Here is a 20,793-nt window from a genome sequence, read left to right as displayed (position 1 = left end):
TCCTTCCTCCCTCCCTGTATTGACCCGAGTCAATACAGACATGTTATAACTTCTTTATAACTGTGTTATAACATGTAATAGTGTGTAAGACCACATTACAAATCTGTTTTTTTTTTTTGCTTTATAATGGTCAGATCACTTGTTCATTAATCATTTATGAACTTTCCCGGTCGTGGACTGACACTGATGAGCAGAATTTTAAGCTATAAAATAAGTCAAAAAGCATGTTTTATAAAAACGGAGGAGCTCAGGCACAGCGTTCAAGCCCATACACACTCATTTATAACTGTTTAAACAAAAAGTTAAACTCTAAACACGTTTATGAAAGCATTTATGAAAAATAACTGCATTTGAGGGTTTTTTTTTCGGAGGGCGAGAAACAGAAGAAGAAAAGAGGGATAAAACCTCACCTGGTATAGAAAGAAAAATTAAACAAAAAAACACGATAATAACCTGATAAAAGGATTACGTTGATTTGTAAAGAAGAAATAATAGAGTAAAAAAAAAAAACCTTGAAAGTCAATCAACAAAAAAAAATACATCATTCAATCATAATTAAATGTGTTAATTTTTATTTGTGTATTTAATTTTTAATTATATATTTTTGTGTGTTTTTTTTTTAAAATCAATCTTATGCGAACAAACACTTTGTATTTTTTTTTTGTTTGTTTTTTTGTTTTTTGTTTTTTTTTTTTAAATCCAACCACCCCTTGACGGAGCAGCCGCTCCGATCGGCGATGATTACACGATGAAAGAACATTACTGTGATCAAAAATTGATAAGATACCCGGTCGGTATATTATTTCAAAAATGATGCCATAAACATACAGTGACACTTCTAAAAAAAATTAAAAATAAAAAAAAATAAAAAATGTATCAAATAAAAAAAATTAAAAAAATTTAAAAAAAAAAATTAAAATACAATTTTCTTTTCCCAAAAAACAAAAAAAAAAAAAAAAAAAAAAAAAAAGCCACAACCTGCTCCGATGACTCCGACGGCCCTTCAAAATCAGGCTGATAAAAACCGACGTCACAGCTCATCTGAAGGGTCGGAGGGGAGGGTGGGGGGTGGGGGGGGGGGGCAAAACAGATGTCAGAAATTGTACACCATAAATATCCCTTTCAGTGGAAAGTCCATCGACGTGTCCATTAGCGCGGGGGGGCAGGAGGGGTCGGGACGCTTTCCCATCAGTCTTTAACAGAGGATGACGGAAGCGCTGGACGGTCAGGGAGTGACGGGGGGGGGGCGGGGAGGCCTCAAAACGGATGCTCCGACACAAATATCGTCAGACGGATGATGGAGCTGCCGCGAAAGTTGATGACGTTGTTGACGGTGACCATCTCCAGGTCCAGAACCAGCTCTTTGGGGCCCTTGATGGGCCGGGCCAAGACCAGCGTGGCGCTGACGTTACTGGTTTGCTGAGAATGCAAAGAGAAGGAGAGAACGGGGGGATGACGGGACGCTATTACTCATTTTTTGAATTGGTTGGCGCAAAATAGAGGAAAAAAATCATGAAATACAGTAAAAAAACAAGCGTAAACATGGCGGGAGACGGATGAATTATACATACATATAAACGGTATTCCGATTAGATTACTTTAATTTCTCAAAATAATCCAATATTGACTGAGATGATGCGGATAGTCTTCTTGTCATCAAATTTAACGGTATTCTGACGTGAAAGCCGGATGAGGAACCGTTATGAGCTTACTGTCATGTGACACTAACACAAAATCCAGATTGCAGTGTGTGTGTGTGTGTGTGTGTGTGTGTGTGTGTCACACTTTCTCCCAAACAATCACAAAAGAAAAGCCTCCAGCCAAACATGTTAAACATCCTCCGGCCGTTACTTTGTCGACCGAATTAGCAGGTTTCTGTCCGAAAATGACGTCCGGTCTGATTTTTAATTGAAATGAACAAAAACAACCCCCCCCCCCCATCTAACCGGCTGATGACGCGCATAGCGCCATCTAGTGGCCACTTTGTGTTTTACACCTTTCACTTTCCTTCAACCCGGAACAGGGTTCGAGGAAAAACAGAGGGGAAGTGATCGGTCACAAGAGTAAATCAATAATATTCTGATCACGAATTCAATTACATCTATTTTATGATTACGCGGATTAATTTGGATGATTCGGACCGACCACATCGGACCGATAGCAGGAATCGAGTCCAATAAAATGAAAAAGTGCAAGCGATTGTTTTTTTTTTTTTTTTTTGTTATTTTTAAACGCACAATTTAGCAGCCATTAGCTGTAATGACATAATGATTACAATTTGCGGTGGACACAAAGCCAAAGGACACAAACAGCCTCCAGCAGCTGTTTCTGACGCAAACGATCCCAGACCCCGTTCGGGATCTATTTCGGAAATATCGATGGAGGTTTTTTAGTTTCAGTTTTTTTTTTTAGCCTCTGAGCCGCTTCTGCTCCGAAAGAGTCTGAGAAAACAATGTCCTGACCCGCTTCTGGATTTGATTCATTTCTTTTTGTCCGTCAGGAGGCAAAATTCAATCTGGATGTTAGCAGAGTCCAAATGTCAAAGTGACAAAAGTGTGTTCCCTGAGGTCACATCGTCATCTGTTTTCTGAACTGACGGAACCAACGCTTTTTCATTTAACGTCCACACGGGTGTTTGCGCCAAACAGGAAGGAGACAATTATTACCAGGGTTGTGTTTTGTGAGGCAACAGTGACCTTTGACCCACAAAATCCAAAATGGCTTCAGCGTTTGTGCTCCATCTGCAGAATGGCTTCCTGATGTTTTCTTCCCAACGCTGGTCTTTTCCCCTCTTTGTTTTGTTTCGTTGGAGGTCACTGACCCGACATTTGACTTTCAGCGCTGCTGAAAACACCCTTCCACGCAAAATCTGAATTTGAACATTTGTACCTGGAACGCTGCGGCTTAAACCACGACGCGGCTAATTTATGTTTTGTTTTTTGCACTAACCGGCTACATGCCGCCAAAACATTTAGCATCGGAGCGACGGAGGCCGTTCGATTCGGACAGTTTTAACGGTTTTAGTGCGCAGGAGGAAGACCAAGGTAACCATCGGCTGGAGGACAAAGCAGGAATAGAACATGGATGGATTGAATTAGTTATTATTCATTTTTTTTTCATTGGTCGTGTTACGGCCACTGGTTGGGGAAAAAAAAAAGCATTTCCAGTTTGTATTTGTGGATGTTACAGCTACGTATTCAGTTGAAAATAAAAAAAATAAAAAAGTTTCCATGTAAAGATCTCCATTAGATCGCAGTGAATCCGCATCAATGCCATTTTCGACAAGTGGAATTGAGAGATACAAACGAGCCCTAAATGTCCAGGAAGTGAAAAGTTGATGCAAATGAAAGGCTGTTTCAAGAAAGATCATCTTTTTCATCAGCCGTGTTACGGACGCTGTCGGCTAAAAAAGCATTTCCAGTTCAAATTTGTGGATATTTGTGTTTTTAAATTAAAAGTGAGAAAAAAATGTTACTGTGTAAATATCTCATGTGGCTTAAAACGCGGCCACATTGATTTATTTTGTCATTTTTAACCTGTGTGTCCTAATATAGTCCGGGATTTATGATAGATAACATCACACAGATGGACTTGGATTCTACGTATCCAGTTTACGGCTGATGTTCTGAGGTCCCGCTGTCCTGGAAGGGTTGCTAAAAGCACTTTACTTTTGTAAAAAGCCGCCGCGGCTTATACTCAGGTGCGCCCTATAGTCCAGAAAATACAAAACACCTGAGCGTCGGGACGCGTCACATCCTCGAGTCCACAGAGCTGGTCATCCTGCACCGCCGGACTCAAATCGGGTGAAACGTTGCTCCCCGAAAAGCCTTCGTCCGCTCGCCAACACTCACCCTCATGTAAAACTCCCGGCCCTCGTTGCCCGACTTGATCTGGAAGATGTAGAAGGCGCCCGGGTAGCGCGTGGTGGCCTGCATCTGGAAGATGTCCGCGGGCACAGAGCGGCCCGAAGACAAGTCCATGTGACGGAACAGAATGGTGAAGGGCTTGTCCCTGCAGGCAGGGTTCTCAGCCGAGCACATGCACTGACTGCGGGAACACACACACACACACACACACACGGGTTTAGGGATTTAAAAAGTGTGCATTCGCGTTTCATCGTGTGCGTGTTTGTTTACACTCACTTGTCACCGACTTCAATATAAGGAGACTGACACTGTAAAGGGTCCAGGCAGGTATAGCCTCCCTGGAAATTGAAACACACTTGTGCTGTTGTACAGGTGTTGTTACCAGTGTCACATTCATTGATATCTTTAAAAATCAAGCACACAACAATCAAAGTCAGTTACATCATCATCATCATCATCACAACAAGTACAAACAGTCTATTAATGTGGTTAGAATAAACAGTGACATAAAGAATGCATTTGTTTTTTGACAAAATGATCACCAAAAACAACGAGATTTGACTTGAAATACGGGGCCGTCTCAGAAAATTAGAATATTGTGATAAAGTTCTTTGTCTTTTCTGATTAATTTTAATTTTTTGTAATTTTTAATCAAAATTTAATTCATTTTGATAAAAAAAAAAAAACAACTTTTCATGTTATTCTAATTTTTTTGAGATAGGATTTTTGAGTTTTCTTAAGATATAAGCCATAATAAGCCATAATAGGCTATGCAGTGTGTGTGTGTGTGTGTGTGTGTGTTTGTGTATGTCTTTGTCAAAAAAAAAAAAAAACAAAAAAAAAACCCCAAGCTTACTGTTCTGTATATTTCCTGTGCATCTTGTATTTGCAAGTGTTATTTGCAGTCCTTATGTCCTCTATTGTAAGTCACTTGGGATAAAAGCGTCTGCCAAATGTAATGTAATGTAATAAGTAATATTAAAATAATAAAAGGCTTGCAATATTTCAGTTGATTTGTCATGAATCCAGAATCTATGACATTTTTGTTTTTGTAGTTGCATTACAGAAAATAAAAGAACTCTATCACAATATTCTAATTTTCGGAGACAGTCCTGGATCTTCTTGCGGCAACACGGGAATAAAAAAAAAACAAAAAACAAATATTTCAGCCAACGGACTTTTTCGGTCAAAATGGCGGCGGTGACTTTTACCTTCGCAGCTCCTGCCGTCCTCGTACACGAAGTATCCCGGCGGACAGACGCAGGCGAAGGAGCCGGCCGTGTTGACGCAGCGATGCTGACACAGGAACTCCGAGAAGCTGCACTCGTCCAGGTCTAAAAACGACGGCGGCGTTAAAAAAACGGCCGTTTCGGTCTTTTTTCGGGGGGTTTGGATTCAATAAACCGTAAATCCTGTCGACCGGCTGGAAAAAAAAGTCGCTTTCTTTCTTTATTCGTCATTCCGACTTGTCCTTCCACCCTCTTTTGTCCATAAATAAAGAATCAAAATCATAAAAATCGACAAAATCAAACACCAGGATTTAATTCTGGAAAAAAGTTGAAAATTTCTTTTTTTTTTTCCTCTCAGGAGAATAGAAATGATTTCATAGAAACATTAAAATATCGTGGAACAAACTAGAACATCAATCAGGAGTGTTGCGACGCATGGGCTGAGCTGGAGTGTGTGTGTGTGTGTGTGTGTCGGACACACACTCCGGATGTGTTACCGATGCAGGAGGCTCCGTCGGCGGCGAGCTCGAAGCCTTCGTCACAGTTGCACATGTAGGAGCCGAAGGTGTTGAAGCAGCCGTGGCTGCAGGGGAGGTCCTCACACTCATCCACGTCTGAGGGAGGAGGACACACACACAGGGACGTGAAATACACACACACACACACACACACACACACACACACACACACACAATGCTGGGAGTACTGCTCTGTGTGTCTGTGTGTTTGTGGAGGCAGTCGCAAATGTGTGTCTGTGTGTGAGTGTGTCTGTGTGTGGAGTCAGCCACATATGTGTGTGTGTGTGTGTGTGTGTGTGTGGTGTGTGTGTGTGTGTGTGTGTGTGTGCGCAGGCAGCCACATGTGTGTGTGTCTGTGTGTGTGGGGGGGGGGCAGTCACGTATGTGTGTGTGTGTGTGTGTGCACGCTGTATGCGCAGGCAGCCACGTGTGTGTGTGTGTGTGTGTGTGTGTGTGTGTGTGTGTGTAGAGGCAGTCATGTTTGTGCGTGTGGAGTCAGCCACATATGTGTGTGTCTGTCTGTGAGTGTGTGCGCGCGTGTGTGTGGGGGGGGACAGTCATGTATGTGTGTGTGTTTGTGCAGTAAGCCACATATGTGTGTGTGTTTGCGTGTGTGTGTGTGCACGCTGCATGTGGAGTCAGCCACGTGTGTGTGTGTGTGTGTGTGTGGAGGCAGTCATGTTTGTGCGTGTGGAGTCAGCCACGTATGTGTGTGTGTGTGTGTGTGTGTTTGTGTGTGTGTGGAGGCAGCCACATATGTGACTGTGTGTGTGTGTATGTTTAGGCAGCCAGGTAAGTGTATATTTGTGTGTGTGTGTGTGTGTGTGTGTGTGTGTGTGTGTGTGTGTACCATGACAGGTCCTGCTATCCGGGTTGAGGATGAATCCGGTGTTACAGGAGCAGGAATAAGAGCCGGGCACGTTGGCACAAAGCTGCTGGCAGTAACCATAGCGACACTCATCGATGTCTGATGGAGAGGGAAGAAGAAGAAGAAGAAGAAGAAGAAGAAGAAGAAGAAGAAGAAGAAGAAGAAGAAGAAGAAGAAGAAGAAGAAGAAGAAGAAGAAGAAGAAGAAGAAGAAGAAGAAGAAGAAGAAGAAGAAGAAGAAGAAGAAGAAGAAGAAGAAGAAGAAGAAGAAGAAGAAGAAGAAGAAGAAGAAGAAGAAGAAGAAGAAGAAGAAGAAGAAGAAGAAGAAGAAGAAGAAGAAGAAGAAGAAGAAGAAGAAGAAGAAGAAGAAGAAGAAAACTGTGGGTGGAAACAATCAAACCTTGGAGGATTCAGGACCAGATGGACGTCCCACCAACACCAGGAGGTGCTGTTTCCCAGAACCTTCATATCTCGTTTGAAAGTGTCTATCTTCTTCCTCTAGACCTCAAATTCCAGCATCCGTCTACCAATATATTCTCCATCCCGCTTCTGTCCATGACCCAACCATCTCTGACCTTCTCTCCAAAACATCTAACATGTGCTGTTCCTCTGATGGACTCATTCCTGATCCTCTCCAACCTGGTCACTCCCAAAGAGAACCTCAACATCTTCATCTCTGCGACCTCTAGTTCTGCCTCCTGTCTTTTGGTCACCATCGATCATCTCACCACTGCATCGTTCACCTTTGCTTTCATTCTGGCTGATAGTCTTCTATCTCATCGTAGCCCTGACACTTTTCTCCATCTATTTCTTCACCTCTTTTCCAGACTCTCCTCCGCTCTGGACTGTTGACCCTAAGTATGTTGAAATCCTCCACCTTCTTGATCTCCACTCCCTGTAGCCTCAGCGTTCCACCAAAGTTCCTCTCATTCACACACATATATTCTGTCTTGCTGCAACTAACCTTCATTCCTCTCCTTTCCAGAGCATACCTCCACCTCTCTAGATGTTCCTCAACCTGTTCCCTGCTCTCACTACAGATCACAATGTCATCCGCAAACATCATGGTTCATGGAGATTCCTGTCTAACCTCACCTGTCAGAGCTGATCCCTGAAGGAGTCCCACCTCCACCTTGAACTTCTCTGTTACCCCTACAGCACACCGTACCACTGTCTCACACCAAGCATACATGTCCTGCACCTGTCTAACATACATGTCTACTACTCCAGACCTCCTTATACAATACCGGAGTCCTCTTGGCATCCTGTCGTATGCTTTTTCTAGGTCTCCAAAAACACAATGCGACTGTTGATGACTGCTCTTGTAGACTAAGTAAAATGCCTGGCGAGCCAGTATTCCTGACTTATTTCATTTATCGTCGGGCGGAGAAACGGCAAGGCGCTCTCACCCTGGCACTGTCCTCCGATCAGCCAGTAGCCCTCGGTGCAGGAGCAGGTGTAGCCCCCCGCCGTGTTGATGCACACCTGCGTGGGGTTGCAGTGGTGGGAGTTGGTCTCGCATTCGTCGATGTCTGAGAGGGAGAAGGGGGATCAAGTCAGGGGTCAAAGGTCACGGCCATCGGCAGGTGACACGCTAGTGATCGTGCTTTGCATTGCGTCGCCGCAAGTCCCTGATCTTTAGGATACAATAGAATATTCCTTTAACCGTCCCACAGCGGGGAAATTTCAACCACTCAGCAGAAAGTGGACATTGAAAGAAAAAGTAACCAAAAATAGAAAACTAGAAATAATCAGTAAACAGTGCAAAATATGTATGAACAGTATAGAACTTGTTTAACAAGTTGAATAAACAGTATAAACGTGTGCAAAAGTGACGACTAGCAGCAAACAACAACAACAAAGCTTGCAAGGGTTGGGTCTCATCCACGGGGAAATCGCTTGTTTGCTTCCAGAGCAAAACGGAAACGAAGAAAACCTGACAGGCGGCGGGTAAAACCAAATAAATCCTGAATTCTCCTTGATTATCGGAGCTGGACTTCATGTTTACATACTGGCGTCTGAATCTGAGGATTTAGAGCTTTGCCTTTGGGCAACGACTGGGAAACACTAAATACCAAACAAGGTCTCTTCGGACGCTTTCGGAAAAAGATCCATACCGGTTTTGACAGAAATCGCATGCTTCCCCACAAATATACCAGTATCTGATCAATCTGTCAAAGATCCGATCGGCTTATTGGAACGATTGGTTGACTTACAGGTCCGGTGTAATTGGCTGAATTTAAGTAGTGTTGTTAAGAACTGTTGCTTCCACGTGAATCCCGGCGCTCCCGGATGCTTCGCCGACACCCCCGTTTTCCTGGTTGCTACCGGTTACGCAAAACGACAGCGATGAGATGTAGTTCCTCTACCGCAAGGGCCGAAGCCAGTCGATCAAAGGGCCACATTTCAATCCAATGAGCGTTTCAGAATTGAACTTGCTCGGACCTGCCGGTTTTCAGGCCAACGCACAATCGTCCCATTGGTCCGAACTCAGGGACACTTTGGTTTGCAGACGGGAATTAAACCGCCAACCTTCTGCCGGAGTTCCTGCTCTGCCAAACGAACCGTCCACTTCGTGTAAAAGCGGCATCTCAGAATCCTCCAGTTTTAAGCCGATGTCAGGATCGGTGTTGACGGAGGGGAGGATCACGGGATCGTTATCACGAATCCCAACATCGAGGCTTCGGCGCCGGATCCACTTAGGTTTTTTTTTTTTGTTTTCGTTAGAGATCGGCTCAGATTACAGAGGGCCGAATTCCACGCTGCGCCCAAATGGCCACATTTCCTTATGAGGGTATCGAAAACAGAGCATTCCAGCCCCTGCCTTCGGTGCTCAGACCATGAAGTCACCCATCTGAAGAAGGGTGGCGGAGGCGGGGGGTCGTGTTTGCACTGGCGATAACGTCCGTCAAAGGTTCTGCAGCCCTTTGTGCCAACTTGTCCCGCTGCCGGGCGGGCGGCGTCGCGTCGGGACTCGTTCCAAGATCCACAAGACCCCGACACCTGCTAGCGGTTAGCGGCGGAACCGGGTCAGAACCTCCTCGGAGCGGGAGCTCCTTATATAGGCCGATTCGCAGGCCGGGATTTATTTATTTTTTCCCCCTTTCTTTCCACGGCTGATAAACCCTCATGGGTTTCGGGGGTACGGGGAGGGATTCGTCGCGGGTGGAATAACAGACGCGACGCAACGACGGTTCCCGCGTTTATACGGCGGATAAGAAATCTAAAAATAATAGCAGCGAGACGCGGCGACGCTCCGATGGGAAGATTCTTTGATTCACGGCTTGATATTTAGCTTTACGAGGGAGGAGCGGCGGAGGAACCCGTTCAAAGGAGATGGAAAGGTTAAATTTCCACCGCTCGGCTCAAAGCGGACACGATTCACGATCGAATTCAGACCTTTGCGAGTTTTGGAATAAAGATGTGTGACGGTCGGTTCACTGGAAACCATTTGTTGCAAAAAAAAAAAATAAATAAATAAATCTGCACTTCAGAAAAAAAGGCTCCTTTCGCAAGAGTTTGAATTTAAAACAGAATTCAAACGCATTTGTGTTATGAGTCAGTCCGGCCGCGCCGCCGACAATTCTGCAACAGCCCATAAATCATTAAAAAAAAAACAAAAACACACCTTCAGACCAAACAAAAACAAGCCGCCAGGGGCCAAAACCATTTCCTCCATTGTTTCGCCTTGGACCGCTAACGGACACTGCCGGGCCTGAGCCATGTGTGTGTGTGTGTGTGTGTGTTACAGACAGGAAGTCGCAGTCTGTGTAGGTTCTGCCCTGCAGCAACAACCAATCAACAACCCATTACATCACAGCACACACACACACACACACACACACACACACACACCAGCATTGAGAAGTGTGAAGAGCAGTCGGCGTCGGCTCCCACAGAGGCCGGCTTGTTCTGCAGGCCCAGATTTGGTAACAGATGACCTCATCTCGGGCACTTCCACGGCGGAGTTTACCCAAACAAGCCGGCGAGCCGCTCCGACAAAGAGCTACAGTCCGTATTTGTGCATGAGCTAAACTCCGCAGCGCTCGTTTTTTTGTTTTTTTTGTTTTTTTTTGCGCCATATGTGTACATTTTCCGCTCATTATATGATCACGGCTGGGTTTTTTTTCCCCAAAATGACAAGAAAAACACCCGGAATAGATGGTAAGAAGCCTTGTTGGAGTTGTTTTCCCAGCGCAACCCCCCATCTCACACACACACACACACACAGCGTTAATCGTCCTGTGATCTCTGTAAAGTGTTAAGTGTTTAGAAGAAAGCTGGAGATCTTTTTCTTCCCCTCGGTTGTGCAGTTCACGGCCCTCCATCAAGTGTCTGAAATTCCTCTGACCATCTGAAACCCCTGGACGTCTGGCCTTCCTCTCCTGGTCCTCGGGAAAGACAGTGGTTTCTGAGAGAAGAGCCCAGATCATGGTGTTTTCCTTCAGGAGCGTGATGTTCTGCTACCGGTCTTATGTCCCGCAGACCAAACAGGGACGGACGTTCTTTTAGAAAATGTCTCTGCGCTTCGTGACGGCTGAAAATTGGTGTACCTTCTCTACTACGAATGGTTTAGATCTTCCTCAGGAAATGAGGTGCGTCCAAATTGAACGGCGGCGTTCGGCAAGGTTCTGCGTTCGGACCGATACCTTCGCTCTTATTCATGCCTCGTCTTGGTTATATTATTGAGAAGCACGCCGTGAAAGTCCGCTTCTATGTAGATGTCGTCCAGTTGTGGCTGAACCTAAACGTGAGACGTGTTTTAAGGACATAAATATCTAGAAGACCACCAGTTTTTGTTGCGTCGCTTCTCCAGATGGTGTCGCCATCAGAAACCTTGGAAGTATCATTGACCTGGATTGGTTATGAAGCTCCCACACATAAAGGATCAAGGTCTGCCATCTTTATATGACATAATACTGTGAAAATCAGGCAGTCTAAGAAGATGCAGAAAAGGCAATTCATGGTTTTATGCAGCGCCGTGCTCTGGTGTGTAACCACCTTCCCCGTTGGTCGACTGGTTAGGATTCTGTGCTCTCACCGCCGCTGTCTCACAGCAAGCATACATGTCTTGCACCTGTCTAACATACATGTCTACAACTCCAGACCTCCTCATACAATACCAGAGGTCCTCTTGGCATCCTGTTGTATGCTTTTTCTAGGTCTACAAAAACACAATGCAACTGTTGATGACAGCTCTTGTAGACTAAGTAAAATGCCTGGCGAGCCAGTATTCCTGACTTATTTCATTTATCGTCGGGCGGAGAAACGCCAAGGCGCTCTCACGCTGGCGCTGTCCTCCGATCAGCCAGTAGCCCTCGGTGCGGGAGCAGGTGATATTCTGCTACTGGTCTTACGTCCCGCTGACCAAACAAGGGCGGACGTTCTTTTAGAAAATGTCTCTGCGCTTTGTGGCGGCTGGAAGTATCATTGACCTGGATTGGTCATGAAGCCCCCACACATAAAGAACAGCTCAAGGTCTGCCATCTTTGTATGACATAATACTGTGAAAATCAGGCAGTCTAAGAAGATGCAGAAAAGGCAATTCATGGTTTTATGCAGCGCAGTGCTCTGGTGTGTAACCACCTTCCCCGTTGGTCGACTGGTTGGGATTCTGTGCTCTCACCGCCGCTGAGCAACAACCAAAAGGGGATTCGTTATTTAAGCATCATCATGTAACTCGGGGGTATCGTGACGTCGATCGCTAAGGTGATCCGTGATCATCCATTCCACGTTCGCACCAGCGGATTGAAACCTCCGGCGAGCGAGCGAGTCGCCAAGTTAGCCTCCGATTCAATTATACGGTCGCTCCTCGTTGAACCACGATGATCCGTACCGACGTCCGCGTCTTCAAGCAAAGGATTTCCTTTATGTCAAGTCAAATGGTCAGATACGAGTAGTAAACGCTAGGCTAGCCTAGCTTACCTTAGCCTAAAGGTTAACCGACTGTCGGTGAAAAGTTACAAGTTAGCCTAGCCTAATGTTGACCACAGAGTTGGTGTTATCGCTATAGAACTTTTATTATACTTTTTCCGACATCTTCAGAAGATAAAAAGTGACGAAAGCACTATAAAAAATATTGGAGGTAACTAATAAAAGTCCACTGCGATGATGGTGACTGAATGAGACTTAGTGATGCCCAACTGATCGTACAAGCTACGCTCGGGTACATTTACGCTCTCGACATCGCCGAACTCGCAACTTCGAGATATTTTTGTAAAATGAATATTTGTCAAAGTGGTAACTCTGAGTTGCCGTAAACAGAGTGGTTAAGTGACAAGTGACTGTACTAAACTTAGGAGAGGGTGTAAAAACATGAGGGGGAGCTGGACGGAGTCAAAAGCCGAAAAGCTAGCGCTTCGACGGTCTACCACTGCTAATCCCAGGACGGGAAACATTGACAATAGCGTCGCTTTGGTTATATTTAAGCTGTCTGATAATTTGGGCATCATTCAGCAGTTGTAAAACGCTTTGAAACTCGATATTCATTCATATATATTTTGCATTTTTAATCGACAAACGATCATTTTGACTTGATTGATGACTCTGGGCCATATAAACAAAATCGGACTTGACACGACGAGGTGGCTTGGCACAAAAAACAGTAGCCTCTTCCTGATGCTAATTGTTTTAAAATATAAATTCCCGATCGTTCACAAGCGGTTGAGTTTTAAAATGCTCCTGCCGAACGCCGCCCAGATACAGAGAAAAGTCCAACAAAAGTAAAAGTACCTTCACCTGAAGTAGAGGAAGTCAAAAACGATGCAACGCTACTTTTCACCGCAGCGTCAGGCGAATGTTGGATTTATTTGGGGAAAATCGAACGTGACGAAATCTTAACGTCAGGAACAGCAGAGGCCGTCTTGACTTTTGAAATCTTGTCAGAGCACGAAAACAAATTCAAATTCCATAAACGCAGAGACTCCTTTGCTCACAATTTAAGCGAGAGAGGATGATCTTTTTAGGTTTGTGTGTGTGTGCTAGCAACCAGGCTAGCAGTTCTAACACAACAATTAACCCTGGCAGTCATGTATTCGAGTGGCTCCCTGGTTAAGAACCCTCGCCTCTCGCTCAGTAACGGCTACGACCCCGAGATTCGACACTCAAAGAGTCGATTATTCTACGTACAGCCTTCGAACCTGTTTTCTGAACTATCAAATCCCACGGTGTCTGCGGGTACGCTAGACGGCTCGCGAAAAGCGATACAGAAAATGAATGACTGACGAATCCGACGGACACGATCAGGTTTCGACCCGTTTTTGCCCGATGACCCGACACGGGCGGTTTGGAGGGAAAAAGCGAAGGCGCTCGAATTTGAATTTGAAGGCCCTTCCGACTCCGCCCGCCGCTGAAAGACGGGGCTTAGAGTCGAGTTCCGGCGCCGAGCAGCCGAAGCAGCCGAAGCAGGCGATAAACGCAACGAGGGGCTCGTTTGACTTGTGTAAGCAAACAAACTAAAACAATGAGCCGCGCTTTCGGGAACATTTTGGACGGATAAGATCGGCGGATGCGGCTCCGGGCACATGGACTCCATTATATATGTAAAAAATACGTTCAGAAATCTCACCGCTACAGGTGCCGTCCTCCCCGGGAGCGTATCCCAGGATGCAAGGAGCGGTGACCCCCAAACTCGGGTAACCGGGCTCCACGGACCGGGGGAAGGACGGGAGGAAGGTGTCGGACGTGTCCGGGAAGGCGGGGAACGGCGCGGCGGGCGCGTCCGAGTCGAACGGCTGGTTGTACATGCTCCTCGGCATGCACAGGTAGCCGCCGTTTTTGTTGACGCATCGCATGTCTCCCCTGCAGGCGTCCGGCAGCGTCCGGCACTCGTCCACATCTGGAACACAACGGCGGTTCAGTACGAGTTACCGGAACCGACGCTTTTGACTCCACAACCCGACCCAAGGCTCCGCCGAGGCATCCGGACTTAGTTTCTCTCTTTTTGAGGACTTTCCTCAAGGAGGCTCCTTCAGAGACGCCGGGAGTTTCCGGCAGCGAGTCGTCGAATTAGATTGCGCGTCGTTCGGGGAAGAAATGTAAGAAGCCCGGGGACTCGCCTGAGCGGGAACCCGTTGGTGCAAAACAAAAGAAGCCCGTCGGTCCACTTGTACCGACGTCGCCGGGGCTCGGTTCGGGAGTGGAACCGCCTCGTCTCCAGTTTGACAAAAGATGGCACCCTTGACTCCAGAATGTGGACATTGTTGTCTTGGAAGAGTCCAGACCAGAAGAGGGGGCTCTCCTGCGTTCTCCTCCCCCGATGTAGAAGTTCTCACAATCCAGCAGGCACCACCTTCTCCAGCTCGCGCCTGGACGTCCTGTGCTTTGGGTCCACTGGTTCTGCCTTTAGGGGTTTAAAAAGTACCGGGATTTGATTTTTGTTGAATCTCCTTCTCGTCCTTGGGTTTGTTCTCCAGCCCAGAACTGAAGAAGCCTCTCAGATGAGGCGTGAACGGTCTCCAGGAGAGAAACTAGGTCCGGTTACCGTGATGGGCTTTGACGACGACCACCAAACCCATCGAATGTTTTCAAACACAAAACTGAATTTATTAATCTTTTGACGTCCGTCGGTCTGAAGTCACCGAACCCACCGGAACAGGATGACGGCGGACGTTCAAATAAGCGACGCAAAACATGCGAGATCAACAGGCTGAAGACGTCGCTGAGATATTGATTAGCCGTTAGCGCAATCATTTTTTTTCTATTGGACTGAAACTGTTTTCTTTTTAAATCTTCTTTTTAAAGATTTAGTCGTAGCGGCGGCGGCCGGGGGACACAAAGTGCAAAAGACAAATGATTAAGATAGAATTTGTTATGTTTTACCGCAGAAAGTTTGTGGACGAAATGTAAAGAGGAGATAAATAAAACAAGAGATGCAGAACACATGAGGCGCTTTTGCACGGTGTTGCAGAAAAAGCCACGGAAAAGAAGTTTGGATCTATATTGTGTCACAACAGAGCTGATGATCTATACATTTTGCTCCAAAAAATGAAGGGAACACTTAAACAACACAATGTAAATCGTCCACTTAGGAAGCAACACAGATTCATTTTGACTGGTTTTAAGGACATGACATGTGTTTTTCCACTTTCATTTGGAGTGTGACTCCAAATCCAGACCTCCATGCGTTCATACATTTGATTTCCATTCATTATTTTTCTGTGATTTTCTTGTCAGCACATTCAATGATGTCAAGAACAAACTATTTCATAAGAATATTTCATTCATTCAGATCTAGGATGTGTTATTTTAGTGTTCCGTTTATTCAAAAGAAATTAAAACAAAACAAAAAAAGGTTTAAAAATAAAATGAGGATATGAAAACTTACAGCTTAACAGCAGAAAAGCAAAAAAATAAAAAAATAGAAAAGAGCCTTAAGAGGTTTCACAGGTAATGAACGCGTTTCAGATAAAAACACTTGGGAAAAGTTTCTGGGAAAAGACGAGGATCGCATTTTTGACGCTGTCTTACTTACTGAGTGGAAATCCGAGACATTTGTTGAAGTAAAAAAAAAGAAAGAAAAGAAAGTGGGAGGACTCGGGGCCTGCAGGAGATTCCACGCCGCGCAAAAAACACGCTGGAAAAACAAAAAAAAGCCCACTCACCTACACACTGCCGGGCCCTGCGGTCCAGCGTGAAACCCTCCGGGCAGGTCTGAGCAGCAAGAAATCCACAAATTAAATGCAAAGCACATCATCTGATGATCTGAAGGAGCATTTTGTTAGAAAGGTGTGTGTGTGTGTGTGTGTGTGTGTGTTACCTGTCCGCGTCCGGGCTGGACGGAGAGGAGAAGGAGCAGCAGAAGCGCCAGCATCCTGCGCACAGAGGAGGAGGAGGAGGGGGGGGCTGATGAAGATGCTTGCTGGCGTGCGTGTGCGTGTGCAAGTGGGATCATTCAAAGCAGAAAAAAAACAACAGAAGGTAAAGAAAAGGAGGAAGAAGAAGAAGAAAAGTTGGAACCGACCTCGCAAGAAAACCTGCAGCCGCGTCTTTCCAGGAGACTCGATGTCCGGCGAGCCGTGAACCCGCACCCGCAAAGCAGGCGTCTAAAGCCGGGACCGGCTTCTCATGAACGGCCGGGAGGTCGAGCTGAAGCGCCGGTGCTTTTTGGTCCCGTTACAAAAACATAAGAGAAGAAATAAAAATAAAATCACCCGGTAGAAGTACCGGATCGAGCCTTTTGCGCGGCGCTCCGTGGCTCTGCGGGTTATTTTGCAGATTGACGCCCCCCCTTTCTGCACAGCTGGATTCAATCTGGGGAGAGCCAGCCCCCTCCGGTCTGCACACACACACACACACACACACACACACAGAGAGAGAGAACACACGCTTTTACCCTACAACGACCGGGCTCCCCTGCACCCCTAAGCTTTAAACCAAAACAAAAAAACCTCCTTGCAGCAACAAACTGCTTCCCCTTCAAAACCCCGGAAGTGACCCTGAACATCTGAAGCGCCTGGTCAACTTCCGCCCCCCCAGACATCTGGTTTGCATGAGTGTGTGTGTGTGTGTGTGTGTGTGTGTCAGCAGCAGTCATTCTAATAACTCTTTATTTTTTGCAATCAACAGACACAAAGTGAGGTTGCAGACAGAATGTTGTCGCAAGGCCTCGTTTCTTGAAGTAGGTAAAGTCATGGAAGCCGCCAGGAGCTGGTATGGCGTGCTGGTGGGGCGCCGCCACGGCCGCTGAGGTCAACAGGCTTAATAAGCGGGGAAAGCCAGCTCGGTGGCGGGCGTGGAGGGTGAAGGACGAGCTGGACGACCTGCTCGTACAATAAAACCACTGCAGATGGTACAGAATGCTGCAGCACGGTTGGTATTCACTCAACCCAAAAGGGCTCATGTTCCACCTCTGCTCATCCAGTAGCTGCCAGGATCGAGCACAAGATCCTGACCCTGGCCTTCAAAACCACCTCAGGAACAGGTCCAGCATATCTGAACCAAATGATAAGACCTTATGTTCCCGGCAGAGAGCTGCGTTCCTCTAAGTCAAACCTACTAGCAGAACCTTCTGCTCGCTCGAAGCGATCTCAGGCCAAACTGTTCTCGGTTCTACTACCTCAGTGGTGGAACAAACTTCCGGAAGCAACAAGACGAGCATCATCTCTCTCAACCTTCAAGAAACAGGTAAAAACTGTTCTCTTTCAGGACTTTTTACTGCGCTGATGCCCCAGATCAGGTTAGGCAGCAAGTTAGGCTATGCAGTGTGTGTGTGTGTGTGTGTGTGTGTGTACGTCTTTGTCCAAAAAAAAAAAAAAAAAAAAAACAGCTTCCTGTTCTGTATATTTCCTGTGCATCTTGTATTTGCAAGTGTTATTTGCAGTCCTTATGTCCTCTATTGTAAGTCGCTTTGGATAAAAGCGTCTGCCAAATGTAATGTAATGAAGGACAAAGCAGGAGCTCCTGGACGATCCTCCCCCTCGTACCACCAGCTGCGGCCGACGAGCAGCTCCTTCAGACGACGCTTCATCAGAACTCGACGCTTCTTCAGACCGTACAACAACACACAACTCTGAGGCGCATCTGTGCTGCTTCCACAGCCTCGCTATCCTTCCTCATTCACTCCGTCATCCATTCACACGTTTTGCTTTAACGCCGCTGCGTCTCTTATCCTTGTTGGTCTCGGCTCGCACACATCCTGCATATTTCTGTTTATTTATCGTTGTCATTGCTATTGTCACTCTGTATTGTCGTTTTGTTCCGGTTGTGTATTTTTCAACTCTTTCTGTTCCTTTATGTTGTCCATTATTATCCCTGATGTTGTTGCTGCTGCTTCTGTCTATTTATTCATGAAAGTTTTGCTATCTTCTCTCTTTCTATAGTTATTTTATTTTTCTAGTTATTACCATTATAACTGTTACGCTTCTGTGATAAAGAATTTCCCCAATGGGGATCAATAAAGTTTACCGTATCTTACATGCACCCCCATCTCCCCGGGAGGTCAAAGGTCAGAGTCAAAAATGGCGGCTTCCATTTTTGTGTATTTCATCCATCACCACAGTTTTATCACTTGTTTACTAAGACACTTTATAGTTTCACTGAGACACTTTATAGTTTATTTTTATTTCTAATTCTGCCTTTTTCTTTTTATTATTTATCACTGTTATATTTTCTGTAACTCTGGCACAACAATTTCCTTCGGGATTAATAAAGTTGTTCTTATCTTATCTTATCTTACCTAGCAACAGCCAGCGGTGCAGCGGCATGAGCTGGATGTAGTTTTGGCAGCTGGTGTGTGTGTGTGTGTGTGTGTGTGTGTGAGTGAAGTCTACCTCTGACCCGAGGTCGGTCTCTCAAGCCGTCCGAGTGAACGGCGGAAACGGCAAGGAGGGCGTCGTGAAGATCCGAAGGCCGCTCTTTCCAAAAAGCCTCTTCTGTGGAAATGATGTTAGAAGACGATCCAAACCTGCAGGTACGACCGGAGGGGGAACCGGCCGGTCTGGATCCTCCTGGAGCTGCAGAGAAGTCCTGGTGTGGGAGGTCAGAGGCCCAGCGACACCCTTGGGCGGCCGGCGGCAGACAAATCCCAGAATCCTCTGCTGGTGTTTTAACATCAGGACCCATAAACGGCCTCTCGTCCGTGGACGGCAGACAAGCAGACCTGATGCTAATGCTAGCACCGTGCTAACCCTCCCAAAAATGGTGACGAGAGGCAGAAAACATCTAGACAGGTGGCAGGCGGAATATCCAGTTCCATATGGAAAAGAAACGCCTGTTCGTGTTGTATGTCGAGACGACGCGATGCGAGCGAACATATTTTAAGCAAAGCTTGCTCGGGAAGACCTCCTGGCCTCTGGAGGTGGACGGACCCACCGGCAGGTGCTGATGGAAAGACGCTTCTTCGTCGTTTCTCGGTTCTGTGTGCGGTGGTGCACGGGGAACCGAGAGGGAGCCTGAGAAACGGCTACCGCATCCGGGCGCGCAAATTGCAGAGGTAGCGACCAATAATAATACTCTTTCGAGGTACGAGTACACTTTCAATGTTTGTGCGAGGAACCATTGGAGGGCAAGTCTGGTGCCAGCAGCAGCAGCAGCAGCAGCAGCGGGGGCGGCGGCGCTAATCCAGCGCCAATAAAAAGCTGGTAGTCTGAGGTGACGTCCGTCTGGGCCCCGACTCTCCCGTCACGTCTCCCGGCTACACTTTTAAAGAGAGAAGTGGATTTTGGTTCTGCGCCCGGCCGGGGGGGAAGGAAAGGAGAAAACTGTGTGCATAAGTCAGGAGATCCTCTTTGCAGAGGATGTGGTTCTTTTTGGCTTCATCCAAAGCTCCTGCCAGGGTTCTCGCTGAGTGAGAAGCGGCTGCAGACCAGCAGATCCGTGCGGCGTCAGAAGGGATACGGGCGCGACGAGGGTCGGCAGTCTGGAGGAAAAAAAAAAGCTTCAACCCCACCGGCTTTTTCTGAGACGAGTAAGAGGCCGCGAGGGGATGGATCAAAAACTTCACCGGGAAAATAAATCAAAAAATTTTTTTAAAAAGACCAGCGAGCAAACCTTGGCTCCTTTGCAAATCTCCGATTCTGTAAATTAAAAAATAAAATCCCAGCCGGGATTTACAGTTGAAGCCCCACACGCTGCCGGCCAGCTACCAGTCACACAAAACAATTTATGTGTGTGTTTTTGAAATGTATTTATTTGTTTTTTTCTTTAACATGTTGTAAATATATATTTATTTATATTAACCATTTACAATCCCGATTATACAATGATCTAATTTGCAAAAATGCAGGCACTTTTATTTTCAGAATTTAGCGAGTGCCTATAAATAAGAAAAACTACCACCCATTTACACGTATATATATATATATATATATATATATATATATAGTTGTGTATATATATATATATATCTATATGATAGTGCTGCACTTAAACGTAAGAGCAGTTTCCAGCTCCTGATCCTCCAGCCGTGGTTTTAATGCTCACTGCATACAAGAGTCTGGCTGTCTGGAAAAGACTTGACTCTGAAAAATGACTTTTATGGTCTTAGCAGATGCACCGAACCGCATTAAATCTCCACTCGGCCTGTTCGCCGCCAGAGTTTTCAGGAAAGTATTGGATCAGGGACAGTTCACTGCACCGTTGTAAAAAAAAAAAAATTAAAAAAAATAACAAACTAAAAGAATGTCGCGAAAATAAAAAAAAAACATTCAGAAAGCAAGTTAAAGGATTAAAAAAAAAAAAATCTTCTCTGTGGGGTTACAAGGTCACTTGTGTTCAAGAAATGGTGCGATGGGACAAAAAAAAACAACAAAAAAAACAGGAAATCCTTCATTTGCACACAAAGAAAGGAGGTGCTGCATTTCTTTTGCAGATTAA

The 20,793-nt window shown here is 45.8% G+C and overlaps 1 protein-coding gene across 1 annotated transcript; it reads right to left on the bottom strand.

The window, feature by feature from the left end:
- Positions 1–134: 134 nt before the first annotated feature.
- On the bottom strand, positions 135–18,904 carry fbln5 (fibulin 5). Its single transcript, XM_086158817.1, has 12 exons — positions 18,750–18,904; positions 16,442–16,756; positions 16,238–16,292; positions 16,083–16,131; positions 14,048–14,317; positions 7,890–8,012; positions 6,464–6,580; positions 5,593–5,709; positions 5,078–5,200; positions 4,143–4,269; positions 3,852–4,047; positions 135–1,419 (listed from the first exon to the last, which is right to left on the bottom strand). Exons 3-12 carry the CDS (start codon positions 16,289–16,291, stop codon positions 1,258–1,260), a joined length of 1,338 nt encoding a protein of 445 aa, XP_086014943.1. The 5' UTR covers position 16,292; positions 16,442–16,756; positions 18,750–18,904; the 3' UTR covers positions 135–1,257.
- Positions 18,905–20,793: the final 1,889 nt, after the last annotated feature.

This window comes from Fistularia commersonii, chromosome 1 (genome assembly GCF_037954325.1).
Source record: "Fistularia commersonii isolate RoL2024-O1a breed Wild chromosome 1, RoL_Fcom_v1.0, whole genome shotgun sequence".
In the NCBI taxonomy this organism is placed as follows: Eukaryota; Metazoa; Chordata; class Actinopteri; order Syngnathiformes; family Fistulariidae; genus Fistularia; species Fistularia commersonii.
This window is presented reverse-complemented; position numbering and strand designations above follow the sequence as displayed.